This window comes from Trematomus bernacchii, unplaced genomic scaffold, assembly GCF_902827165.1.
Source record: "Trematomus bernacchii unplaced genomic scaffold, fTreBer1.1, whole genome shotgun sequence".
NCBI classification, from domain to species: Eukaryota; Metazoa; Chordata; class Actinopteri; order Perciformes; family Nototheniidae; genus Trematomus; species Trematomus bernacchii.
In genome coordinates, this window is record NW_022987889.1 from 337,258 (window position 1) to 365,141 (window position 27,884).

Sequence of the window (27,884 nt, forward strand, 5' to 3'; positions counted from 1 at the left end):
CAGGCGCTGACCCGCGCAGAAACGCACAACTTCCCCCCCACCTGGGTCGGGGGCCACAACTGCGTCAACGTACGACTTTTTCTACGATATAATCACAAAACCATGCACTGTTGAGTAGTTAAATAATCAATGGTAATAAACAGGATTTATGGCAAAAAGTACTTAGTGTGAGATGACAGTAATTACAAGTGTTTTGGTTTGATCGTGTACTTTGAAGCATACTTGTACTTGATCATAAATGTGTTTATGTAATTATATTATTTATATATTTGTATTTCTAGGTGTTATTCTGGATGTGGAGCGACGGCTCCAGGTTTCTTTATGAAAACTGGAACATGGAAAGCAACAGCAGGACCAGTGAGCGCTGTCTGCAGATGAACTATGGCTGTAAGACACACACACACACACACACACACACACACACACACACACACACACACACACACACACATTTCTACATTTAAACCCCTTGTTTGTTTCGATGCAATTCAACAAAAATCTCGTGTTTTTGTGTAATTTGAAAAACATCATCGTTAAGATTTAGCAGCTACAATGTTAGCTTAGCTCTGATTGGACCAAACTCCACTCAGGAAACAAGCGTTTTAGAAATTCTTTGCTTGACATCTAAAAAAAAAATTCAGACGTTTTTTAAAATCTGTATCAGGATGGAGTTACGTTGGCATGTTTTTGGTCTGTTTAACGCAAATCTGTTTATATTTGCTTTTTGCAGCGTTAGTAAACCAGATTAAATCAGCAGGAAGAGTTGATGTGAATAAAAGTACATTATTATGCGTTCTCAATGGTGAAAATTCACTCCGAATGTGATATTTCAGGATAGTTTTTTATCTGTTTATTGCAATTAAATTAAATTAAAGTAATGCTACGGTCAAAGTCCTGCAAAGGGGGTTAAGTCACACAATTTGTCTTTTGAGGATTCTGCTAAATTATGAATTTAAAGTCAGTAAAGTTCACTTTTAAACTCAGATATTTGTTGTTGTGGATTCATTTAGGAGTTTAAACTCAACCTGCCTTTAAATTCCTGAACAATCACCACAATAAGTACATTTAACATTCAAGCTTAATTAATGCAAACTGTTCACTATTATTATATTAGTTTTTAACCATCTTGAGAAATGAAAGTGTTTTCATTTGTGTTTATCTTTCAGATGAGAAGAAGTGGGATTTCGCCTCCTGCGAGTCGGAGCTGCCGTTCCTCTGTGCAAAGAGGATCTGATAACATTTAGTTTGTTCCTTCAAATTTATCTGTTTTTTTTTTTTTGCAGACGAATATTAGGCTCAGAAGCTTCTAGAGGTTCATTTATATTGTCTGCATTTATATTAACACTCGAAGAATTGTCAGGAATTATGAATAAATGCATGAAAAAGTGAATTTTGAGTTTCTAGGGGTTCATTTCTGTCCTAAACTCAAGGGTTTAAATAAGGATACAAGTGTGTGTGTGTGTGTGTGTGTGTGTGTGTGTGTGTGTGTGTGTGTGTGTGTGTGTGTGTGTGTGTGTGTGTGTGTGGGTGTGTGTTAGTGTCTGTGTGTTTAGGGATTTGCACCACGTCTCCTTTTGGACTCAAACAAACATCCGTTGCTCAATCGTCTTGATTTCCCGAAAAGTGACTCACCTGACAAAAACAGCTTTAAAGAAAAATACATTTAAATTACATTTTTCTCTATGAAAAAAATCACATTTAATTGACTATTTTTGCAAGAATATTTTACCCTTTTTTGTCTTAATATTATATATTTTTGGGGAATTATTGCGATTTTTTTCTTCCTAAAATGTCCGACTTTCTTTGACAAAAAATGTTCAAAATGTTTCTTTAAAATTTAGTTTTTTCTGTTAAACTTTACTATTTTGTTCCTCTAATTATTATTACTTTTTTGGACATTATTAAGAAATATTACTGCAGTTGTTAAAAGACAGGACTTTTTTATTTGACATTTGTTTGAAATATTGCAATCTTTTTAATCTGAACCGTCTAATTCCCGTGAATTGTTTAGGACCTATTTCTCCAAATATTACACTTTTTTCTATAAAATGTTCAAATTTAATCAACTTTTTAAATATTTTTACCCTTTTTTTTTCATCTATTATTATCTATATCGCTCTAAAATGTCTCAAATATATTTTTCTCCAATTTTCTTTCTAAATAAAATGTGTTTTCTCTCCTCTCCGAAACCTCCACTTCTTCAGTTTTCAGTAAACTCTTTAGTCAGAATGCCCTTTTGTTCCCGTGACTCAGGTTATGTAAACTGTTCCTGCACATAGTGACCAGTATCTATCAGATCAATACACACACACACACACACACACACACACACACACACACACACACACACACACCACACACACACACACACACCACACACACACACACACCACACACACACACACACACACACACACACACACACACACCACACACAGGGGATAAATATGCGGTGCAGCAGATTTCGGGTACAGAAAAAGAAGAGAGGGCACACTGAAGACTGACGAGTGTTTGAGAATAAAACTTTATCGACAGCCGACGATGAGGACGCTGCTGCTGCTGTGTGTGTGTGTGAGTGTGTGTGTGTCCGCTGCCTGGGCTCAGGATACCGATTATGACACCTATGACACGGTAAGTGTGTGTGTGTGTTTTCATTTGATCAAAAGTAAGAACATTTATTAAAATAAAGTACTTTTTTAATAAATTATAAAAATGAATACGTTTATTATTTAGTCATAATGTAAAAAAAGCGTCTTAATTAAATGTTATATCTTAATCTGCTTGCATGTGTAATTCATTTACAAATCTTAGTTGTTTACATTAATCTAATTACTTTAAAATAATTTCTATTGTTTTTGTTTAACATATAACAAAATGATCCTGCATAATTATATATATATGCATTATACGTAAAGGGTACAAAACTTTATTGAATTCAACATCGACTTAAATATTTTAAGACATAAAACAGAAATATATTTCTCTTTATTTTTACAATTTCATTTAAAAAGTGCTCGATACAATCTGAATTCAATGCATCCTTTAAACACCATTTAAACTGAAAACAATTCACAATATTTTCCCTTTACTTTCCTCAGGACACCAAGACGACGAAGAACGTGACAGTGAGTAGAATATTAAGCACCAAATGTTGAAGTCATTATATGAGTTGTATATGTTTTAATGTATTTATCTTGTTGACCTGCAGACTCCACCAGAGACTGTAGATGTTCGAGGTCATCGCCCAACAACGAGAGGCCACGACTCGTACACCCCCAACCGCTATTCCCCGCCCCCAATCAGCGGAGGAGGAAGGTACATTCAGACTTCAATCTTTTAATTTAAATGTATTTTAAGGCCAATTCCACTATATAGTATGTACAGGACTGTAAAGATCGATGTTGTCTAAGAAGAAGAAATGATATAGAAGTGTATGAGAACAAGTGTTAAGAGTTCATATTCTTTTTGACTTAAAAATATTTTTTTCAAGTCTAGTAAGGGTTACAAAACCGTAAAGGGCATCCTCTCTAATGTCCAGCAGGGGGCGACGACACTGGTTGCAACATTTTATAGAAGTCTATGAGACTCATATAGTTCATACTTCTCTAGTTTTAATTTAGGTTTAGTTAGGGTTACAAAACCTATAGTCCTGGAGTCTAAGAAGATGAAAATGTATAGAAGTCTATGAGAAAAAGCATATAAAGTTCATACTTCTATAGTCATAATTTAGGTTTAGTTATTCTATGTCTATGAGAACATGAGTTGGTGACTTGTATGCTAGTAGATATTCCATCATTAGACAATTATTTCCTCAATTAGTGAACATTTTGGTTCCTACAAATAAAAGTGAGAAATACCATATCACATCCACCAAATGTATATAAGTCTACGAGAAAATGCCCCGACTTCTCTCTTGATTTATTACCTCAGTGAACATTTTCCTGATAAGTTTATGGTCTCAATCTCTAGTTTTAAGTCTTCATCAACACAGCATGATGGACATTTAGAAAACTATGATCCCATTTAGAGTAAAATACAAGATAAGCCAGCGTATGCTTTTAGGGCAAGAGTACCTTTCTTACATACAAATGTAGTTAAAGGGGACCTATCATGCAAAATGCACTTTTGTACGTCTTTTCTACATGAATATGTGTCCCCGGTGTTCCAGGGAACTCACCAAGTGTCAGAAAATACAACCCTCTCTATTTTCCTCCATACCCAAATCTCTAAAAAAAAGGGGCTGCAACGGATCTGATAAAAACTGATCCAGATTTGAACACTGTCCTGACGTCAGGACGGTGGCGCTACGGCTATTGGGCCAACTCCACCAATCAGGAGGAGACAGCCACGGCCATTGCCGTTCGAAAGCGCTGGAGACGCTGTAGTACATATGCCAGGCCTGTAGGTGGTGCTGTTCTCACTGAATCAGCCCTTGCTAATCCAGAGCTAAAAAATGTCAAATTGAGCCAAATGAGGCATGGCTAAAATGCATGATCTGTTTGGTATTTTGCAAAAGAAAAAGTATAAATATGCCTTATATAGGTATGGTCCTACACTATATTATTCAAATATAGCAAGATAGGTCCACTTTAAATAAAAACACACCAAAAGTCCGGTGAGATTCATCGTCTGGGGACAAAGTTTAACTGCAATCTATTACATGGTTTTAAAGATATTTCAATAGTATAAAATCTATCAACTACAGTTTGTCCCATATTTCAAAGACAGGAATAGTTCTTTATCTCGTCAAAGAAGCTTTTCTTTAAATAATTTGTTTAGTTCTTTAGTTGCCCATGGTGTCTGTGTAAACAACTGGGATACATGTAGTTACTGTAACAAAGACAGGCATTACTTATGGCTTCAAGTGCTTTGACAAACAGTTTTCCTCGGGTAATATTAGACCTCATGTTTGTTTGTTTTTGCCCCAGGTATCGCGGCCGCCCCTCTTCGACTCCGACGGGAGCTCAGACGGTTCAGGAGAAGGAGGTTCAGCCCGATGAAGGAGGCTGTACTCACGCTGCAGTGGAGATGGTAGGAGAACACCAGCACGATACCCAGGGGGGAATATATTCAAATTCAAAGGTTGTATTGTCATATGCACAAAGCTACAGTGTAGAAATGGCAATGAAATTCTTCTGACCTGAGCTCCTCCAACAATGCAACATATATAATAAAATACAAACATATAAATACAAAAAATAGCGCAAGAAGTCTATATACATGTACATAGAATATGACACACTCTCAGACACTCAAATCCAGCACCAGACACTTTTTACGCTGCTATGGACAGTCTTGCACTAATGTACATTTCTCAAAGATATTGAAGTGACTGTTATTTTGTATATATTGATTATTGTGCTTTTATTCATGTATTAATGTGTGCATATGTATAAATGTGTCTTTTGATTGTGTATATATAGGATATACATATTTATATATATATTTGTTTTTGTATTCTGGATTGTGGGAAACGGTATTTCGATCTCTCTGTCCACACAAACTGAAAGATTGACAATAAAGTTAACTTTGACTTTTGATATGTACAAGAACAGAATATTCAATTAAATAATGTACATTAAGACAAAATTGAATACGGTTTATTTAGTTGATAACTACTGTATTTATAGAAATAAGTAGATTGCGAGATGAAGAGAATTAAGCCGATATGTTTCCGTCCACTAGGGGGTGCTGTGTCCGACCGGCTGCGAGCTGAAGACCACGCTGCTGAAGCAGGAGAGGAACGTCAAGACGGTAACACGTGTTTAATCTTTCTGAGAAATGTAGGCAAATGTATTTCTATAGCACCTTTCAACACAAGGCAATTCATCAGAGGTGGGAAGTAATGGAGTACAAATACTTTGTTACTGTACTTAAGTACATTTTTCTGGTATCAGTACTTTACTCCACTACCTATTTTTCTGACGACTTTTTACTTTTTACTTCTTACGTGTTGAACACAAATACCTGTACTTTCTACTTCTTACATGTTGAACACAAATACCTGTACTTTCTACTTCTTACATTTTGAACACAAACACGTGTACTTTCTACTTCTTACATTTTGAACACAAATACCTGAACTTTCTACTTCTTACATGTTGAACACAAATACCTGTACTTTCTACTTCTTACATGTTGAACACTAATACCTGTACTTTCTACTTCTTACATTTTGAACACAAACACGTGTACTTTCTACTTCTTACATTTTGAACACAAATACCTGAACTTTCTACTTCTTACATGTTGAACACAAATACCTGTACTTTCTACTTCTTACATTTTGAACACAAATACCTGTACTTTCTACTTCTTACATGTTGAACCCAAATACCTGTACTTTCTACTTCCTACATGTTGAACCCAAATACCTGTACTTTCTACTTCTTACATTTTAACACAAATACCTGTACTTTCTACTTCTTACATGTTGAACCCAAATACCTGTACTTTCTACTTCTTACATTTTAACACAAATACCTGTACTTTCTACTTCTTACATGTTGAACACAAATACCTGTACTTTCTACTTCTTACATGTTGAACACAAATACCTGTACTTTCTACTTCTTACATGTTGAACACAAATACCTGTACTTTCTACTTCTTACATGTTGAACACAAATACCTGTACTTTCTACTTCTTACATGTTGAACCCAAATACCTGTACTTTCTACTTCCTGCATGTTGAACTCAAATACCTGTACTTTCTACTTCTCACATTTTGAACACAAATACCTGTACTTTCTACTTCTTACATTTTGAACACAAATACCTGAACTTTCTACTTCTTACATGTTGAACCCAAATACCTGTACTTTCTACTTCTTACATTTTAACACAAATACCTGTACTTTCTACTTCTTACATGTTGAACACAAATACCTGTACTTTCTACTTCTTACATGTTGAACACAAATACCTGTACTTTCTACTTCTTACATGTTGAACACAAATACCTGTACTTTCTACTTCTTACATTTTAACACAAATACCTGTACTTTCTACTTCTTACATGTTGAACACAAATACCTGAACTTTCTACTTCTTACATGTTGAACACAAATACCTGTACTTTCTACTTCTTACATGTTGAACACAAATACCTGTACTTTCTACTTCTTACATGTTGAACACAAATACCTGTACTTTCTACTTCTTACATTTTGAACACAAATACCTGTACTTTCTACTTCTTACATGTTGAACCCAAATACCTGTACTTTCTACTTCTTACATTTTGAACACAAATACCTGTACTTTCTACTTCTTACATGTTGAACCCAAATACCTGTACTTTCTACTTCTCACATTTCCCAAACAGGCTGGTTCCTTTAGTTTGAATGTGTGTTTGGTGGCGTGATCATTATTATTTAGAGTCATTGCGTGCCTATTGATTTGAACACGATCCGTGTATCCATCATTTCCTGGTCTTCTCTAAAGAAGAGGGACCAATGAAAACGTTGTCATGTTGCCGTTGTTCAGCATGGAAACATTCATTAGCTAACAATGACATTATTGTTCTATTAATATAAAGGGAGGTCAGGTACTCTTTAAAACAGCTGCTAGTTATGGGTACTTTTTACTGAAGTACATTTCAAAGCCCATACTTAAAAGTAAAGAAGTTTAGTCAGTACTTCTACTATACCAGTCTTTTTAAACACCAGTATCTGTACTTCTACTTGAGTAAAGGATGTGTGTACTTTTGCCATCTCTGGTATTCAAAGTGCTTTACAAAAATGAAAGAGTATTAAGAAATAGTGCAGCAGAAACATATTATGAAATGGCATTTAAAAACACTAATTTAAAAGCAAAGATAATAAAACATGAATAACACAGGTACATGAAGAAAGGTTACAGTGCAGTGTAAGATGTGAATAGTTCAATTAAAAGCAGCGGCAAAAGAAAAGTCTTCAGCTTGGATTTAAAAGTATTCAGAGTTGCAGCGGACCTGCAGGTTCCTGGTAGTTTGATCCAGATATTTAGGGTCCCAAATGAGACACAGAGCTAGTTCAAAGACTTGATTCTTTAAATCTAAATGCATGATATGTTGTTTGTGGCAGAGCATCAACCAACTGAAGCCTCAGGTGGAGGAACTGTCTCAATCCTCCAACACCGTCTACAGATACGTCAACAGCATCTCCACGTCTCTGAGGGAGAGGCAGATAGTCATCAACGGTGAGGAATACTCACTTGTATTCAGTCAAAGCACTAAATGTACTTCTGCATGATAGACATTTCTCGTATATTTTCCAAGTACCCAAAAATCCAGGTGAAATAGAAGCAACATTATTATATTATATATATTTTTTTACTTTTCTGAAAACAACTGCTTTGGCAAATTATAACAGCACAAGAGATAATAAAATGAGTTATAATAATTCATCTTTTTTTTATTATTGTAATTTTGTAATTTTCTTTTATTCTTTAAATGTTTTACTTTTTAATTAAAACATTTAAAATATTTTTTTTATTATTGAATTATTACGTTTTAATTTTTTTATAATTTTTTGTTATTATTATTGAATTGTTTACACTGATATGAGAGCATATAGATAGATACAAAACCATTTTGAAGACTTGCAAATAGTTTTTACAAACCCCAAACCGAGGCAAATTCAAATGCATCTTCCAAAAAAAACACTACATTAAAATAACATGACCTTTGTTTATTTGATTGCATCTTTAACGAGTTGTGCACATTGTCAGTAACGCTGGTGTGTTTCCCGCTCAGATAACAGCAGGGTGGTGAGTCAGTACACCGACCGGGTGGAGGAGCAACACGCCTACATCAAAGAGACCGTGGACACCGTGTTCCCGTCCAACATCAGGGTGCTGCAGGTGAGAGAACCACAGGAAACACACAAGCTACTTCCTGTCTGATGTAAAGACTACAGGAAACACACTAGCTACTTCCTGTCTGACGTAAAGACTACAGGAAACACACTAGCTACTTCCTGTCTGACGTAAAGACTACAGGAAACACACTAGCTACTTCCTGTCTGACGTAAAGACTACAGGAAACACACTAGCTACTTCCTGTCTGACGTAAAGACTACAGGAAACACACTAGGCTTGTTTGAGACGAGCTGCGGCTCGCCTCGAAAGTAGACGAGAATAGCCGATCGCAGCCGGGGGAGGTCTCAAAAAGCTCGCCTGAAGTCGGACAGCTCGGAGTCGGCTTCTTCCTCTTCTTCTTCTTCTCTCCGGAGTCGGCTTGACTCAGTTTGCATTTATAAAGAATGCACAAATGTGTTTAATCGTTAATGTCAGATATGTACTAAGTAAATACATTTGTTCCTGCTCAAGATTAGATTCAACGTTATTGTTATTGCACAGATTACAGGCACTGAGACAACGAAATGCAGTTTAGCTTCTAACCAGGAGTGCATAAAGCAGTAAAGTGAAAAGTAATGTCCACAATCTACAGAATAAAATATAGAATGAATTGAATGATGAATAAACAGTGAGGGGTATGAATACACTATATACACAGTAGCCTAGCCTAGTATTAACAGTGTGTTGTATGAATATGCTAAGATATATAAAGTATGACAACGGTAAGCAGTGCAAGTATAGTATACAAATATATAGATATTAATTTAATGATGATAAACATTGTGGAACAATGATGAAAAAAGTGAATGGAAGTGGCGATGTAAAACTGACACAAAACAACAACACACTTTTGCCGAGCCAATGGAGAGTTTCATCTCCAGCACGGGGTAAAACCCACCAATGAGCGCTCAGCTCCAGATACCAGCGAGTCGTTTCCCATCAAGCATTTCGCTTCCGCAGCCCGTGGAGAGAAACTGCGCCGCCTCGCCGCGCCTCGCTCTCAAGGCTGCGGGCGTCTTTGTCCCGCGAGATTTCAACGTCTCATGTAGGCGAGCCTCCAGAGCAAGTCGGACAAAATGACTAACCATCATGCAACGCACTAGCAAGACGTTGATCGCAATTGTCTGACGGAAAGACTACAGGAAACACACACACTGCTTCCTGTCTGACGTTAAGACTACAAACACTGATGTAAACTGCTTCCTGTGGGCAGTAAAGACTACAAACACTGATGTAAACTGCTTCCTGTGGGCAGTAAAGACTACAAACACTGATGTAAACTGCTTCCTGTGTTCAGGGCGTCCTGGATAAGATCCGTCTGAAGATCCTGAAGCTGGAGAAGGCGATCCAGACTCAGAGGGAGGAGTGCAATGAGCCCTGCACCACCAAGTGCCCCATCCCCGTTGTGTCTGGTAAGGTGTCCCAAATAACATAATTAAAGATCCTTAATTATTTGATATAAAAAAATGAAATAAATACATGAAAAACACGCATATTGTAGCATTTAGTCAATAACAAAAGAAGCATCTTATTATATGTAAAACAATATGCAAAAGGCATATTAAACTACATAGAAAATGTAACCTGTGTGTTTCAGGTAAGGAGTGTGAGGATATTTTCCGCCGTGGAGGAAAAGACTCCCAGATGTACATGATCCAGCCCGACAGCTTCACCGCTCCGTACCGAGTCTTCTGTGATCAGAGCACGCAGAACGGAGGTCAGAATCACTTCCTTTCAATATCTCCCATGTCTTAACAAGGTTTTTAATTAACATTTCTTCTTCTTTTGTTTGTATTTCCGCAGGCTGGCTTCTCATTCAGAACAGGCAGGACGGCAGCGTGGACTTTGGGCGACGTTGGGACGAATATCGACGCGGATTCGGGAACATCGCCTCCGACTCTGGGAAGGGTCACTGTCAGACTCCTGGTAAGGTTTTTCAAAATAAGAGTCAAGAGGATTTGTGAAGGGAGATGTAAGCTAACGGGTGGAAACCTGACATTATGTGGGAAAATACTACGAAAAAAGCCATGGGATGGTATTTAAAGAAAATAGGGGAAAAGACATTGTACATACTATATTTAAATATTTAAAAAAGTCATTTTATAGTGTATTAAAAATGATCATGCAAAAGTCATAGTATATTAAATGAAGAAAAATCATGTATAGGTATGGCCAAAAAAAGCATAGCATGTTAAAATAAGAAATACATTGTATAACATGTAAAAAAAAGTGTCGTATAATAAGTCAATTAAAACATTCATTAAAAAACATGGTATGGGTTTTAAAATATTAGAAAAATGTAATAGTATAGCATGTAAAAAATATCACGTCTTAAGTTAAAGATCTCAGTACATTTCGAACACATTTGAGTATCTTAATAAATGTGTTTATTCATTATTTTGGGTTGTTGTTCACATCCAGAATTGTGTTTTTTCTTTTTGTCACCTGCCAGGTGAGTACTGGCTGGGTAACGACCGCATCAGTCAGGTGACCAAGATGGGCCCCACCGAGGTCCTCATCGAGATGGAGGACTGGACCGGAGCCAAGGTGGGCGGCAATATTTCTATTTACAGTCGAAGATCTTTATAAAAGTCATATAAAAAATAGGAAAAAAAACATTGTATAGTATATTGAAATATTGCCAAAGTAAAAAAAAGGTATATTGTATATGTCGAAAAAATGGGTAGTGGTGGTCTAATGGATAGTGAGGTGGGCTGAAGATCGGAAGGTTGTGAGTTCAAATCCCGCCAGGAACACCACCACTAGTGTGCCCTTGAGTAAGGCACTTAGCCCTTAGTTACTCCAGGGAGGATGTCCCTGTAATTGTAAGTTGCTTTGGATAAAAGCGTCAGCTAAATGAAATGTAATGTAATGAAAAAAAGTACAAAAAGTCATATGTCGAAAAAGTCTAAAAAAGTCATGATATGTCGAAAAAAGTACAAAAAAGTCGTAGTATAGTGTTTCGAAAAAAGTGAAAATAACTAATTGTATAATATATTGAAAAAAGTAGAAAGAAGTCGTAGTATAATGTGTTGAAAAAAAATCAAAAAAAGTCATTGTGTAGTATGTCGAAAAAGTAAAAACAAAAGTCATGGAAAAGTTGAAGCATGTTGAAAAAGTCAAAGAAAGGTCATTGTATAGTATGTCGAGAAAAAGAAGGGTAATGGTCTTCTCTCAAAATATAAACTCATCTTGTTGTTTTCCCCTGCCTTTAGGTCCATGCGCAGTACCAGCAGTTCACCATCCAATCAGAGACGTCCAACTACGTGATGGCGGTGGACGGATACTCCGGGAACGCCGGGAACTGTTTCCTGGTCGGATCCACGGAACTGTTTGGTGAAAACCGCACGATGACCATTCACAACAGCATGATGTTCAGCACCTACGACCGAGACAACGACAACTGGTGAGTGTCCTAGTCATGCTGACGTTCTTTTGGAATAGCTTTTATAATAGTCATATCTTTCGCTCCTTTTAAAAAAAAACATATTTTTCTTTCGGTGTCTTTCACACCAAAGCACATTCATTGTGTAAACCTACTAGCAACAACACAGATTCTGGGGAATAAATAACATCATAGTGTAGTATGTCAAAATATAAGACGAAAAATACATCGTAAAGAATGTTGAAAAAGTAAAAAACGCTATAGTAACAGTTCCAAGGATGCTTCTAGGACACAGATTCAGATTCAGATTTGTCATGATTTTGTGTGTTAAACTTCCTTCGAACCCATGTTTACATCCAACTGCACTTTATACCCTACCTCATACCGTTTTTATAGAACACATATTTATTTTTATTTTTGTAATTATCAACTGCACTGACAAACACATGTACAATAACTTACTTATTGATTGATTGATTGATTGAAAAGTTTATTAACAGCTTGTATATTGGGTACAGTACAGTACAGCTCAAAACATACAATTGTTAAGGGGATGCAGACCAGAGAAAGACTTTCGTCTTGTTTACATCAGGGTCCCCCATTTCCAATTCATCATATCATTTAAGACATATAAGACATATTTGACATACAGATGGCTTATTTACAATTTACATACAGGTGGTTTTTTACATACAGATGGCTTATTTACAATTTTCATTTTAGATTTCGTTCTAATACATCCTAACCGGACATTTAAGACATACCAAGTCTACAGATATACAGTTAGTAACAGAGTCTAAAATGCGAGTATATACATAGATGGGGGGGGGGAAGCTGTCCATTGTACGACAGGTTGAGATTTGTACCATTACCGGGGCTGTAAAAATTGACTTGTTTAAAAAAAATGTACTGACCGTATTGTTCTTGTTTTTGTATTTGTATAGCAATGTTGTATTGTTTTATAAGCGTACTGTTCTATGTATCATAGGTCCAATTTCTTGTCACTTTATATAGTATATATTCAATGTTTTTAGCTTGTATTGTCAAATGACACTTATATGGTCTGTGTGTGATTCAGGAATACTTGGAATGTCGCTGTACTCTGTGTAGTGACAATAAAGGAATCTAATCTAATCTTGTCTCCTTGTTTCCTCTCCTAGGGTCCCAGGTGATCCGTCTAAACAATGCGCCAGAGAGGATGGAGGCGGCTGGTGGTACAACCGCTGCCACTCGGCCAATCCCAACGGACGATACTACATCGGAGGAGCGTACACTCGTCGAATGGCCAAACACGGCACGGACGACGGCGTGGTGTGGATGAACTGGAAGGGCAGCTGGTATTCTCTGAAAACCATCAGCATGAAGATCAGGCCGTTCTTCGCCTCCACATAATCAGAGAGCGTCAACAACGCACACATACAGGAAACCGCCAAAATAAAAGACAGGAAATGAATGTGTGGCTTTGGGGGTTTGGGGTCAAACAGCTTCAAAACTCCTTGTAGCTCATTTTCAAGTGTGTCCTTTATTTTAGCTGTAACCTTCAAGATGGTGGACACACACATTCAAACACAACTTTTACTGAGAGTCTCGGCATGTGCTGAAGTGAAATAAGAATTGATAAAAAGTCAGATTATTGTGTCATGTCTACAGGAAAAGAGAAGCATGGTACTGGTTGTGAGTGTTTGTGTGCTCTGTCCTTTCTCGTGATGTGTGACGTCTTCAGGACGAGTCAACAGACTGTCCTCCGCTACTCAATAAACACGTTGAGGAACATACTTCCTGTCTGCTCTGGCTGTTATTTCACTAAAGGGACTGTAGAAAACGAAATGAACTCAATGAATACTTCCTGCTACAGCCTGTCAAAATAAAACACAAAAACGTATCATGGTGAAATATGCAAAGAAGGTTTAACCTGTAAAAACCCCGACCTGACCTGACCCCGACCTGACCCCGACCTGACCTGTTTATCCGCCCGGTACCGGGCGGATAAACGCGTCATTTGCAGGAAACAACGTCTAAGGAATCTTAATATTTAATAAACTATGAATGTTTTATATCCATGTAACGGGAAGAAACTCAGCTAACTGATCTTTTTCATTTTTTTTTTTTTAAAAACCCACAATGCTAACACTCAGCCTCTGAATTATCCACGAGCGAAAAAATGTAACCTAAAACGGCACTTAAACTCACAATAACTCCCTTATTACTTATCCTAGATGCACAGCCAACCACTTGTTTTTGGTGTCCTGGAGACACTGAATCTGTGGGTGCCCACCTCAACACTCAGTGATAAACATTTGCGACGCTATAAACGAAAGCGTACATCATAACATGTGGAGCTAGGTAGCTAGAAACTCTAACATGGCTTACCTTGGTCAAAACTGGTCTTCAATGGCATTAAAACGATAAAAAAACAATGCTGCAGTTAATCCATAGGTTCATCCAATGTGTCTGTGTCCTCTTTGAAATGATTTCTGATAATCCATAAGCAATAAAACTGCTTTTTCGTTTCCAAATGTCAGAGCTAGAGATCGCTTCACTCTGCTGCACATTTACATGCGCGCAGCCCCCACCTTTTCTCTTCACAATGTGTGTGTGTGGGAGCCTCCCCCTTCGATTCTATTGGCTCTAACGGTCAGAAAGAGGTGTCAACCATCCAAATCGACCAAGGGGGGCCAGAGATATGGAAAAAAAACATTTTCACCCAAATCACCTCAGAGGTGGGGTGGTTTTGGCTAAACCTCTCTAAAAAGGTCAAATGTCACTTGTTTTGCATCAATCTTGATACAGGGTACTTAGTATATGTTGTACTTTGGATTCCCAAAGCTTTTAGTCTACTAACCCATCATCCAAGGGTAGTTTTCACTATCTGTAAAAAATAATGTTTGGACGGACACTATAATTTACAGTGTTTTACTATGTAAAATCTGAATTTTCTTTAAAATAAAAAACATCTATATTGATTTTGACACTTCTACATCCAACTCACAGATGTAAACTTGCTTTGATAAAAGAAATTATTCATATAATCCTTTTAGAAGTTAACTTGTAGTCATTTGTTTTGGGCATGTCATTTTCGAGCCTGAAACATGAAAAACAGGCTTGGTGCTTAACAGGTTAAAGAAAAGTGAGAAAACTAGTGCTAAATAATATTGTTGCTCATCTTCCACGTCAATCAAGAGTAGGTGGCTTTAAACTGCACAATAAACACACTGTAAACTTCTGGGATAACTGGCCGACGCACAAATGGGCTTTTGTAAAAATGGGCCATCATAAAAATGGGGCCATCATAAAAATCGGAGATTCTCATTCTTGCCGGGATAGTTTTAGTAATTAGCTAATCTAGTCAGTCAAGAGTGAGTGGTTATAAATGCTCAAGATAAAGAATATGAAGTACTAATTACAGCAAGAAGCACTAGTGTTAAGGAATACTGGCAGAAAATTACTTGTAACTTTTACAAATGGTAAGTAAGGTCTTTCTTGTACCAGTCAAAATGTCACAGTACAGTAATAAATCCACAAAAAGTCACAGTTTACTATATCGAAAAAATATTGTTAATCGATTGCCAACAGTAAAAAGTAGTAAGGAATCAATATAATGTGTATACAACTGTTAAAATAAATATATACATGTAAAGTTATGCCACAGTAAACAGCATACTGATTAATGGTACATTGAAACAGAAGTATATGCTAACTGAGAAACTATTCAATAAGAGACAGAGGTGACGAAATGTGCAAAAGTGTGTTTTATTGATCCGTGCATATACAAATAACATTTCATCATGCAGTGAGTTTATGGCTGAACAGTGAGGGGGTCATTGTTGAAACAGTGACATAAATAATATAACAGGAAACAGAGGAGTGTGTTCTTTATGCATTGATATTTAAATGTGTCTAGTGACAGATCAGATTAAAGCTGTCACCCACATGCAGAACCAGAGAAATACACGGCTCGTTCGTGAAGACTATTGTTTTTACAGACATTTTAAAATGGACGGAAAAACAGTTTGAGGTGTTTTAGAAATACATTATTTGTTGACAATTATGACAGGAAGATGGTACAGAGAATACCTTTAACACATTAACATAGAGAAGGGTTTGAATGATTAACATATTGGCTGCCACTGAAAGTTAGAGATTCACTTTGTCCCCAAAATTGCTTAAAATCATATTTTTCCAATAAAAGTGACTCCAATTTTTTTTTTTATGGCAATTTCAGATTTTGTATCAAACAGAAAATGCATTCAATATGAAAAAACTGGACAAACCACATATTTTAAATGTTATCATCCCATTGAATGTCTGTTATTACTACCATTATAATGCTTTAGATGAGGGAAACAAAAACAAAAGATATTTATTAAATTGTGAATTGAAGCAAAAGTCATTGTTTCATGTTTAAGCAACAACACTCCTTGGTTTGGTTTAGGACCTGGTTTAAGGGTAGAATTAAATAGTTGGTTATGCACACATCAAACACATATAAGGCTGATTAAGCTAAGTGCATTTTTTCTGTTAAGTATGTTACGTAAGTCTTAGGTGTATAACTTAAAATAAGACTTAGAATAACTAGTCTACGGCCACTAGAGGTCGCCGCCTAACTATTAACCTCCCTGCAGTGATTCTGCTTTACAACATGATACTGATAATATTGGAAGTGAACAAACAGGCATTTTTGACGTGCAACAGTAAGGTGGACGAAGAGAAAATCAAATACCTTGATAATGATATTAAGAAGATATTGAGGCGTTGATTATCGGAGATATCAATAAATATTAACACTTATATTACATTTGTAATAAATAATCATTAGTTATGTGGATATAGAGACTATAATGATGATGGAAAAAACATCCTGGTTACTTCAGAAAATGACATGTCTTTGCAGTCTATAAAAACAGGAAAAGACACTTATGCAATATACGATATCCAAAATACAACGATGTCTAATCTGAAATATATATCGATGTATTGCCCAGCCCTGTGTGCACGTTAATAAAGAGCGTGTTGTTGTTAATAAACAGGCTTACAGTGATGTGTTTATTAGAAGAGACCCTTTGAACCCCTAAGTGCTGTTAACCTCCACCATGAACCTGCCTCAGTGGAGCTCTTCGGTCTCGAACTCCTCCAAGTGGGTGGTTTTAAATGCTAGGAACAAAGAATATACAATACTTATTACAGCAAGAAGCAACAGTGTTAAGGAATACTGGCAGAAAATAACTAATACCTTTTGAAATTGGAAGTAAAGTCTTTCTTTTACCAGTCAAAATGTCACAGTTCAGTATGTCCATATAATATAGTATGTCACACAATGTCGAGAAAAGTAATAGTGTGCAATGATAAATCCCCAAAAAGTCACAGTTTACTATGTCGCAAATATTTTTAAACAATTGCCAACAGTAAAAAGTAGTAAGGAATGTCATAAAAAAATATAAAATGTATTAAACAGTAAACAGAAATATACATTGAAACAGGTGTGATATTCTACCTGAGAAACTATTCTGTGCCGATAACTTCCACCATGCCTCAGTGGAGCTCTTCGGTCTCGAACTCCTCCATGAACACCCGGTTCTGGGGAATGTCCTCGAACTGGGTCAAAAGTTCTCTCCGGACCGTTGGGATGGATTTATACTCGGGCGATGTTGGGTGTTCGTCGACCGTCTGCAGCTTCATGTGAGGGACGTCTTCTGGAGGCGATACGACTTTCCTCCTCTGGTGAGGAGTCTTGTCCCTGGGCCTCAAGTCGGTTTGAAGTGTTTGGAAGCTGTGATGATCCACGCTGAACGGAAACACCAGCTTACAGGAACCAGAGCAGGCTCGCAGCTGCACGTCGACCTCCACCTGGAGACGGGGAAAACATGTTATTCCTCTATAACGTCAACTCTTAGTTAACATTAAGCTGTCTTTGGCTCTTTTCTGCTGTAACACATGTACATTTCTCCTCTGGGGGACGAATAAAGGTTTTCTGATTCTCATGTGGTGGAGTCTTATGTTGAAGTACCCGAACATTTCAACTGTATTGATTCATGTCTTCCGAGTCAAATGTGCCATATATGAAATAAGCAAACGTTAGCTTTGTTAACAGTAGTTTGTTTTGACATTTCTCTTACCTCTGTTCGATATAAGTCCACTAATTGTTTCTGGACGTCTCGGTTCACCTCCTTGAGTTTCAGCGACAACTTGGACGAACGTTTTCGGAGCGACGTTAGGTTCAACGCCAACACTTCGCTTTGTTCCACGAACTTCAGCTCTGAAACTGGAGACCAATACAGACAGCATTAGTTTAAATCAGGGGGGTCAAACTCAATTTCATCTCGGGCCACATTAGCATCATGGTAGCACTCAAAGGGCCAGTTTTATATATAAGACTATATAAAAATACATATATAAATATTTAATATATATAACATAATATTTTATATTACATGATTGCCTCTGCATTGGATTATTATCAGATAGGGTAATAACTTCATAATTAACTACGTCTGAAAGCAGAAGTCTAGGGCAAATAATTGCAAGTCTCTTCAGGGAGAATGTCACAAAATGAGATGCAGTTTATGGGCAACGTGCTTCTGTAAATCGGCATGTAACCGTATAATAAACATATTATATTCTTTCAGAGCTCTGGCAGGGCCGCATTAAATGAAGTCACGGGCCGGATTTGGCCCCCGGGCCTTGAGTTTGACACCCTTGGTTTAAATCATCCTATCTTTATTATATCCAGATTATAGTGGTGCAAGAACGAGTACTTTGTTGTTTGTTAGTGTCAAAGAGAACATAACATACCTTTCTTAATTACACATTCTTTAAATTAAAGGTAACCCTTAAAAGGTCTGCATGAAAAATGACCTGTGTGTTAATATGTGGAGATGATCCTGCTGAACTACACGTGCACATTTCATCAAAGCTTGTTTGACACAGAGATTATGTTCTTCAATAACCCAAAATCACACGGAGGAATCCCATTGGACCAGGGAGATGCTGCCTTCAGGGTCCAACACAGAAATACGACATCCCTGCACCAGTCTACCAAAACATTACCAGGGACTACAGATGAGAAATAGCCTCTTGAATAACTCTGGCACATGTAAAGAAATGTTGATTAATGTGCACTGTCACTGTCACAGTCTCACCGTATCTGCTGACGAGGAATCTCCGGTTGTGGTTGTAGACGCGTGTCATGGCCGCCATGGACTTCTCAGTCGCGTCTTCGTGAATCTTTGCTGTTTTACACAGTTTTGTTAGTTTCCTCTCCACCTTGCTCTCCATCTGTGAGATCAAACCCTGCAGCCTGCAGCCGGAGGGGCATTTAGAAACCTGTAAAAGAGAAACACGAGGGTCAACATCCCAATCAGAATCACTTTATTAGTCCCACTGAGTGAATTATATACTTTCATAACTGTGTTTTCAATATCTGCCATGTGTATGAAGTCGGTCCCATCCAAAGAAAAGTACTATAGAAGGTAAATATAGAAAAACATTTTCCCTTTGAGACTTTTTTCTCCAGCCAGATTACAGAAAGACTCTCTGTACAAACTGACTTGTGTATTTGAAACTGAATTATAATTTTGTAAATCCAAAGGGAAATAAAATGAAGTGTCAGCATGGGTATAAAAATAAAAATGCTAACTGAATAAGAAGTAACATTTCTTTATATAGAATATCAGATATATAGTTTTAAAATACATGATATCATTTTATAATACAATTTTACAAACAAATATCACAATCTGCCTGATCTTAACTAAAACTAACAAAAATCTCCATCTTTTGGAAAAGCAACGTCAGAAAAACACTTTTTTGGGATTTATAAGGACATTTTAAAATCTATATATATCTGTATTTTATAAATAAATGTAGCCTTTTGTTGTGGTTGTTTTTAGACTTTATTACCATGTGCCTTCTAGGATATTTTCAAGACTAAATAAGGGCAAATATATACGTGGATTAACAAAAATTCTATGTTGGTATACATGATATACAAATATATCCAGTATTACAGGTGTTTGTAGAGGCTGATGATTTGCTGTCAAACTAACTCAAATTTCAGGTTTTTATGTAGATTAATTCTTCAACTAAACTTCACATTTGGTGAACTTCCACCTCATGAACTATAGTGTGTGTGTGTGTGTGTGTGTGTGTGTGTGTGTGTGTGTGTGTGTGTGTGTGTGTGTGTGTGTTTCTCACCCAGTCGTCGTCTGCACACAGAGGGAGGTGTGTGTGTGTCCGGCAGTGTTTCTTCATGTGTCTGTGACCTGAGGGCTGGCGGCCATCTTGTCTCTGCAGCCTTGTACAAACTGCAGAGAAAATAAATAAATAAAATAAATAATTGAGGTCAGCGCACCTTGGACCGGCCTCCAAATCAAACATGAGATAAGATGTGAAGTCGTGTTGTAAGAGAGGACACGCGGAAAACACTTTATTTGAAATGAACAAACAAGTTGAACCAACATGAACTCAGGTTTTACTTTCTTAGATAAAAGAATCACTTTAATATCCAACGTTTTCTCATCAACATGGGATGAAATTCATTTTTGAGTAATTCTCAATCTGCTTAAGAACCAGGTAGTATAACAACATATATAAACATTACATAAAGAAGTGCACGTTGTAGTTTAATACCTAAATAAATGCATTTTTCACCAAGTTTATGTGACTAATATTTGGCATATCACATTATTTTAGAACATTTCTGGGTTTAATTCTCAAAAACAATGTTAAATATGAGTCGGTTTAAAATGTGGAAACACATTTGTAAGCAAGGTAATTCACTACTAACATAAATGTTGATTTTTAAGAATTACAATTCTGTCGTTAAAATACATTTTGATCCCCTTGTATTAATTCTGTACGAAAACTTCAAATATTCTTGTTCTAATTTAGTCTTCCAGCAAAGTATTTAAAGAGTACATTTATTGTATTTGATAGAATAATATGTAAATATATAATTGAAGTATATTTATATGGCATACGTTTTTAATAATTTATATATATTTTGTATTAATTAAGAATAATCCAGATAAAAGTGCGTTTATTTAAAATATGTATTTATGTATTACTTCCCACTTCTAATAATATATAAAAAATGTGATATGTAAACATCAACCTTAAATTAGATTATTATTAAAGTGCCTTTTAAAATGACGAACAAGTTTTATTTGAATTTGGAAGACAATAAAAACCTTTAAATAAAAACTTAAGTATTAAAAAAATATATATTTATCATACATTTTTTATTGATTCTCTAGATAATATTTTCACGTCTAATCATTTATCATAAATGAAATGTTTTTGGTATGTTTGAAAATATTGAAACCCGTGTTAGTTTGTGTTAGTTAAATGACGGCACACACCACAGCAGCTGAAGTGAACATTTGATCTTTATTGATTTGCACGAGTTCATCGCTCCGTACAAAGTTGAGAAACAGGGAAAATATTGGGAACACTTTGTGATTTCCCACAAACTCTTCTGGGATCAACAGGTCGATGAAATTTACACAATCAGGAAGAATAAACACGGACAGACCAACAGTCTGAAATGCACGTCCTACTTTAAGCTTTTCTCTAGTCCTGCCTTGTTGCTCTTAGAGTTTAAATAAAAGATTGTACATTCAAACAAAAGCCAAATATGCATATTAATATGGTAACATGTGACATTTACTGGCAACATATTGTTAAATTATTTAGACTTTAGAATAAATCCCATTTAAGCAATCTGCCCGGCAACGGTTTTTCAGGCTGTTGTTGCTTTAAACATTTTTTTTATCAGTGTCTAATCAAAAAGCCGCTGATCTGACGGACATTGGCCGGTTTGAACATCAACGTACGGTGCGTTTTTCAGGGGATTTATGTGATTTAAAGTTTTGCCATGTTTTCTCTGCTTACAATTACAATTTTTAAGCTGTCATTTGCCGATTTAAATGTCTTCCACGCGCCTTCGTTTGCAACTAAGTACTGCACGGGTCGTACAATCCTCGATATGATAAATCTCATTAAGTTAGCAGCCTGAAAGTTGTTGTATTTTATCTCAGCATCTAATTAAAAAACGTCGATCTGATGAACATTAAAATCCCGTTTAAGTTAGCCGTTATTATTGATGTTTTATCTTTTCTCAGTGTGTCTAAAAAGCTGCCGACCTGATGAACATTTTAACCTTTTTCAGACTGTAATTTGTCGGTTTAAACGTCTCCCACACAACTCCGTTAGCAACTCCGTACGGCGCGGTTTTCTCCGGTTCGTACGCGCCTTTATAATAAACCCCGTTGAGGTTAGCCGCCTGACAGTCGTTGTACCACCATCCTCCGCCATACATCTCCGCGCAACTCCCCTCTGACTTATCGTTATCTTTATCAAAGGTGCTGAACTTCATCCCGTTGTGCGACGACGTTAGCGCGTCCCCGGCGTCTCCCGTGTACCCGGAAACGTGAATTGGATACCCTTCGTCTTCAGAACCGACTCTGATCGTGAACTCTGCGTTAGCTACGCCTCCTTCCCAATCCTCCAGCTCCACTTTCAGCATGTTCTCGCCCTGATTCGTCAGCAGGTGGAGGTTCTGGTTTCCGATCCAGAACCCCCCGCCTCCCGTCGCGTCAACGGACCCGAAAGCGTTGCGATACTCGGCCCAGGATCGGTTGAAGTTTAGCGCGCTGTTTTCTCTCAGCTGGACTAACACCCACCCTCCCATTATCCCCTCCTGCTGGCAGTAAACCTCCACCAGCTGGGGGGAGTCTTGGCCTCCAGGTCTGATCGTAAAAAGGCCGCTCGTTTCTCCGTTCAGATGCTTCCTGTGGGCGTCGACACAATCTGCAGACAGAGGGGGAAACCGCAGACCGCCAGTTAGCTTGGAGCGCTTCGGCTAGCTTAAATTTACTGCAGTTAATGGTCGCGTTCTTGCAAGACGGCAACCCATTTCTGTCAATCTGATACACATTTTTTTCCGTCTTCGGTCCCTAAAAGCAACCTCTAAAACGAGTATTTGTCTGTGAACGCTTAAAAGTACTTAACGGGCTAACGGTCACTCTTTCTGCTAACACGAACCATTGAGTAGCTTTAATGTACTGTGCTAACGGTAGCTGGAACTGCAACATGACAAACGACAAACTAATGTTATCTACAAATCAACATTGATTATATGATATGTTTTTGAGGCAGGCAGGTTTTTTTGCTGTAACCTTATTAAAATGGTCAGTTATGAAAGTTTATTTGAACAGAACTTTTAAAAAATCACGTCAATGTGCATTAAGATCAGTCAGAGTGGTTTTGTCGGGGGAAATTTGACGCTTACTTTAATACATGTATTTGAAATACAATTACATGTACCCCAGTCAAAAGAGTGCTAACAGCTTTCACTGCTAAATGACTTTTGTCCCAATAAACTCGTGCAAATTCTTCTTCAGATTTATTCATATTTGATGTCCAGAAATACCTCAAAAACACACCAATACATCAAACAGAACATCTTGAATCTCTAGCATTAAACAATAACAATTCCTGTGTTCACTTCATATTTTCGGTACATAAGGCTAGCTGATGCTAACATCTAGCGATTTTTTTTTTTTTTTAAAGGTTTTTACTCCACGTCCGATGTTTTGGTACCTTTTCCTATATACCCGGCCTCCCGCTCCGTACGCACGCTCTTCACACTGCGGGCGTGGAAATCGGGAACGTCGTCATCGGCGAGACCCGCCATGAACCCGCCGAGGTCAGCGCCAAAGTCGCCGAACGGATTCCCGGAAAACCCGCTTTTGGTGTCTAAAAGGCTTCCTTTGGTGCCGCCGGCTTGGACGATTTTAGACGAAGAGGAAGAGGAAGAAGAGGAGGAAGAAGTGTGTGTGAGGCTGGGGAAAACAGAGCTGGATCCTCCCTGGGTGAAGTCGGTCATTGATTGGCATTCGGGGCCTCCCTCCATCACTTCCTCCACTGTTTCCACCGGACCATCTTTGGTTTGAACCACGGTTCTCCGGGTGCTCATGGTGCAGGTGACGTGAGTGCTCGTACTCGGCTGTCGGAGACCATCGCCGCCACCCAAGAAATCCCCGTTTCCTCCGAGATTGGTGATAGAGGAAGAGGAAGAGGAGGAAGTGAAGGAAGTACCTGGGGCCTTGGAGATGGTGGCGGGGGAAGAACTGGAGCCCTCCAACTCCAGGATCAAATTCACCGTGTTCACCTGAGAACGGAGAGGAAGCATGAGTGTTTGGCTCCAGTTGAATTGTGGCATTAAGGGTTTGAAATAGATGTGATAATGCCCCAAAGCTATATAAGAAAATATTGGTAATAAATAAAAAAGTATTCTAGTTCGTTTGGAAATATCCTAAATAATTAACTTAACATTTGAAAAAATATATATAAATCGTATAAAATAACAAAATGTCTGATATCAGTGTTTTTCTTTTTCATGGGATTTGTTCAAAATGCCAAAATGAAAGTAGTGAAGTGTGCAAAAGACGTGGTGCATCGTTCAGTCGAGGAGAGGAAGATCTTACGTCGGGGAACATGTCTTCTTTCTGCTGAGCCATCGCCGGGCCGGTCGGTCCTGATTTATAGACGCTGTCCACGATGACGCCCTTCAGCGGGCGACTCTTCATCACGTACAGCGTTCCCACCGCCTCGATGTTCTGCGCCGCCTGCGAGTCCAGCTGGTCCACCTGCAGGAAGACGTCTTTATTTAAAAAAAGCTAGAAACATGCACAAAAAACCTGCAGAATGATCGGGAATGGAAGCAAACAAATTAAATGTTCTCCATAGGAATGAATGGGAAATCGACTTCAACAGAGCTCAAAATCGCCCAACTTTGAGGTCATACAGATTCGCCATATTTTAACGGAGAGAGGTGATTCAAAGTGCAATCAGCTCTCCAGATTCTTGTCTTTGTTGGACTAAACACGTTTTTTGATAGATGGAACCGTTTTCCCGTAATCACAGTTTGAAAGTTGTGAATTGTTCAGATTGCTTCAATGGGTGTGAATGAGGCGGAATGTTCAGAGTGATGACATCATCACTTCGAGTGTAGAGGGAAATCTCCTGAAAAAAAAAGGATCTTAAACCTGCTCTAAATCCCATAATATTCACTCTTTTCACATCATTTAAAATGACTTCAGACGCTGAATTAGTCAGCGTTGTCTCGATGCCTTCATCATATAAAACTGATGGACAAATCCAACCCTAAAGAGCCGTTGAGTGACAAAAACTCCAGCGGCCTCGCCCATAGACTCCCATGTTAAATGTTCTACTGGGCCTTCACACAAAACTGCCTCCACGGCCACATTTAACACACGCAAATCACACATATGGTTCATAAGGGCACTCGGATGCTCACGCCAAATTATTTTATTGTTACTAGTTACGGTTTTCTCAAGAGGAGGCAAAACTGTCACGGATAAACATCAATAAAGTCCCAGCAGTCACCCTGTGCCGGGCAGAGTAGGACACCCCACACTTCTACTTATGTTTTAGCACTAGTCACTCAGTCAACGTTTTTCCTAGGGGTTTTTTTCTACTTTTAGAAGTTGGATCTTGTATAAATAACATAATTCATCCCCTCGAAGCTTCTAACTGCGTGCACCTTTTACCGTAACCTTCGTAAGACACATTTAGATGTCGTTAAAAAGCTTCTGTCTTTAAAGCCCTCACCTGTTTCTGCAGAGTCACGTAGCTGTCCTGGTCCACGTCGTACTTGGCGTAGGTTTGGCAGGATCCTTTGCAGGAACGCAGCTTAATGTCGATGTCGATCTGACGGAGGGGAAAAGAGGTTAAAAATAAAAGTGTCTACAAGCACCAGGTCTGCATGAACTCTGGGAGTAAACAAAACAACACACCAGGCTGCCGAGATGTGTTTTTGTAGATAATTAATTAAAGAAAAACGGACATTAATCTGACTTTTTCATAAATACTGAAGCAGCTTTTGAGTCATGTCAGGGTTTAGGACTCCGATGCAACTTTATAAATACTATAATAACGTATTTCCGGTACCTCCAGTGGGATTATATATATTCTCCACAACACATATATGAAGGTATATATATATATATTTCCGGTACCTCCAGTGGGATTATATATATTCTCCACAACATACATACCATAAATTAAGGTATTATATGAAGGTATATATATATATATATTTTCATGTACCTCCAGCTGTGTGTTTCTTAGACTTTCCACACTATAAATACCATAAATAAAGGTATTATGTGAAGGTATTTATATATGTATATATTCAGGTAACTCCGGTGGGATTTTAAATATTATCTGCTGTATACACACACACTATAAATGCAGGTATTACAAAGGTATTAAATGAAGGAATGTGTGTATTAGTACCTCGAGGCGCTGCATGTCGTCCACCTGGTCCTTCACGCGCTGCTTCAGCGCCGCCAGCACCCCGAGCTGCCGGTCGATCCGGATCTTCATGGCCGTGATCCTCGTCCGGAGACTCTGAGCCAGGTCGAAGTAGCTGTTGTCGTTTCCTGAGAAATATCATTTACAACAATTATTTAGAAGACTTAAAATAATATATAAAAGTATTAATAAATATCTAAGTTATATATAACCCTCCTGACCTGAGTCGAGGGTGAGCTTCTCCTTCAGGTAGTCGTGGGTCTGCTTGGAGACCTGGTCAGCTGACCGGTGTTTGGCCCGGTTCTGATCCAGGAGGCTGCGGATCTTCTCGATTTTCGTCAGCGTGCCGTGGTCGTATTTATCCAGAAGACCCTGAATCCTGCAGCCGGACGGACACTTTGAGCCCTGAAATCATAATAACAATATTAATAATAATACATTGGATTTTTATAGCGCTTTTTCTAATGCTCAAAGACCCTATCATCGTGTGTTGAATAGGTTTGTGTGCAAGTAAATGGTCTTGAAATGCTAAATTCCGACATCACTAGCTTCCATTGGCTCCAACACATTGTACGTGATAGGCTAAGGGGCGGGACATCTCTAAGTGATAGACCAATCACAACAGAGTATTCTAGAAGTAGAAAGAATGATGATGTTATATCAAAACATAATAAGTCAAATTATATTAAATATGAACCGTACCCATTGTTCGTCGGTGCAGAACGGCCACTCTTTCTCCGTCGCACATTTATCAGATCGAGTTCCCTGCTGCACGGGACGAGCCCCTCGGGGGTCCACAGGGTCGGCCTACACACACACACACACACACACACACACACACACAGTTATTAGAAATATATCCAAACACTTGATAAACATTTCTGACATCCTTAAAGTAGTTCAGGTCTTAGGAATATGTAACACATGTTTAACAAACCAGGTAACCAAATAGACAGGAATGGAAAATAATGATATTTTCTTAAATATAAGTAAGGCCCTTTTTTAATTAATAAAGAGGTAATAAATAATTTAAATGAATGTAACGCCTTTAAAGAGTTTTTAAGGATCTGTAAAACGAAGCAGATTATAAAATAAATCCTAACAATTTGTAAATAAAGTTCCCTAAACGTTCAGATAAATCAGATTTCTTTGTGTCAGTCAGATATTTGAAAATGTCTCACCAGAGTCGAGGCCACACATAATAAAGTGAGGAAGACGAGGTTCTTCATCTTTGCGTCTCTTTGCAGATTTCTTTCTGAATGTTCCTCTGAAGCCGCTGCAGGACATTTCTACCCTTCTGCGGGGGGTCAAAGGGCGCTG

The 27,884-nt window shown here is 37.8% G+C and overlaps 3 protein-coding genes across 3 annotated transcripts; 1 reads left to right on the forward strand and 2 right to left on the reverse strand.

Moving 5' to 3' along the window:
* Nucleotides 1–2,464: 2,464 nt before the first annotated feature.
* Nucleotides 2,465–14,002, forward strand: fgb (fibrinogen beta chain). Its single transcript, XM_034114355.1, has 13 exons — nucleotides 2,465–2,631; nucleotides 3,099–3,125; nucleotides 3,209–3,315; nucleotides 4,929–5,031; nucleotides 5,686–5,754; nucleotides 8,068–8,182; nucleotides 8,739–8,845; nucleotides 10,140–10,254; nucleotides 10,440–10,559; nucleotides 10,646–10,768; nucleotides 11,295–11,389; nucleotides 12,058–12,248; nucleotides 13,388–14,002. The coding sequence occupies exons 1-13, from the start codon at nucleotides 2,542–2,544 to the stop codon at nucleotides 13,617–13,619; spliced, it is 1,494 nt and encodes a 497-aa protein (XP_033970246.1). The 5' UTR covers nucleotides 2,465–2,541; the 3' UTR covers nucleotides 13,620–14,002.
* Nucleotides 14,003–15,961: 1,959 nt separating this feature from the next.
* On the reverse strand, nucleotides 15,962–20,580 carry LOC117469866 (fibrinogen alpha chain). Its single transcript, XM_034114321.1, has 5 exons — nucleotides 20,418–20,580; nucleotides 19,364–19,547; nucleotides 18,341–18,486; nucleotides 17,719–18,071; nucleotides 15,962–17,378 (listed from the first exon to the last, which is right to left on the reverse strand). The coding sequence occupies exons 1-4, from the start codon at nucleotides 20,472–20,474 to the stop codon at nucleotides 17,757–17,759; spliced, it is 702 nt and encodes a 233-aa protein (XP_033970212.1). The 5' UTR covers nucleotides 20,475–20,580; the 3' UTR covers nucleotides 15,962–17,378; nucleotides 17,719–17,756.
* Nucleotides 20,581–21,592: 1,012 nt separating this feature from the next.
* On the reverse strand, nucleotides 21,593–27,853 carry fga (fibrinogen alpha chain). Its single transcript, XM_034114322.1, has 8 exons — nucleotides 27,746–27,853; nucleotides 27,267–27,371; nucleotides 26,786–26,969; nucleotides 26,547–26,692; nucleotides 25,860–25,958; nucleotides 24,713–24,874; nucleotides 23,826–24,396; nucleotides 21,593–23,033 (listed from the first exon to the last, which is right to left on the reverse strand). Exons 1-8 carry the CDS (start codon nucleotides 27,791–27,793, stop codon nucleotides 22,351–22,353), a joined length of 1,998 nt encoding a protein of 665 aa, XP_033970213.1. The 5' UTR covers nucleotides 27,794–27,853; the 3' UTR covers nucleotides 21,593–22,350.
* Nucleotides 27,854–27,884: the final 31 nt, after the last annotated feature.

Coding starts and splice junctions, on each gene's coding strand:
- LOC117469866 (XM_034114321.1), bottom strand. CDS start 20,474: ATGAAGAAACACTGCCGGACACACACACACCTCCCTCTGTGTGCAGAC. Junction 18,487..19,363: donor ATTCCTCGTCAGCAGATACG/GTGAGACTGTGA, acceptor ATTGGTCTCCAG/TTTCAGAGCTGAAGTTCGTG. Junction 18,072..18,340: donor TGGACTTATATCGAACAGAG/GTAAGAGAAATG, acceptor CCCCGTCTCCAG/GTGGAGGTCGACGTGCAGCT.
- fga (XM_034114322.1), bottom strand. CDS start 27,793: ATGAAGAACCTCGTCTTCCTCACTTTATTATGTGTGGCCTCGACTCTG. Junction 27,372..27,745: donor TATGTGTGGCCTCGACTCTG/GTGAGACATTTT, acceptor GTGTGTGTGTAG/GCCGACCCTGTGGACCCCCG. Junction 26,693..26,785: donor GAAGCTCACCCTCGACTCAG/GTCAGGAGGGTT, acceptor GATATTTCTCAG/GAAACGACAACAGCTACTTC.
- fgb (XM_034114355.1), top strand. CDS start 2,542: ATGAGGACGCTGCTGCTGCTGTGTGTGTGTGTGAGTGTGTGTGTGTCC. Junction 5,755..8,067: donor AGGAGAGGAACGTCAAGACG/GTAACACGTGTT, acceptor TGTTTGTGGCAG/AGCATCAACCAACTGAAGCC. Junction 10,560..10,645: donor TCAGAGCACGCAGAACGGAG/GTCAGAATCACT, acceptor GTATTTCCGCAG/GCTGGCTTCTCATTCAGAAC.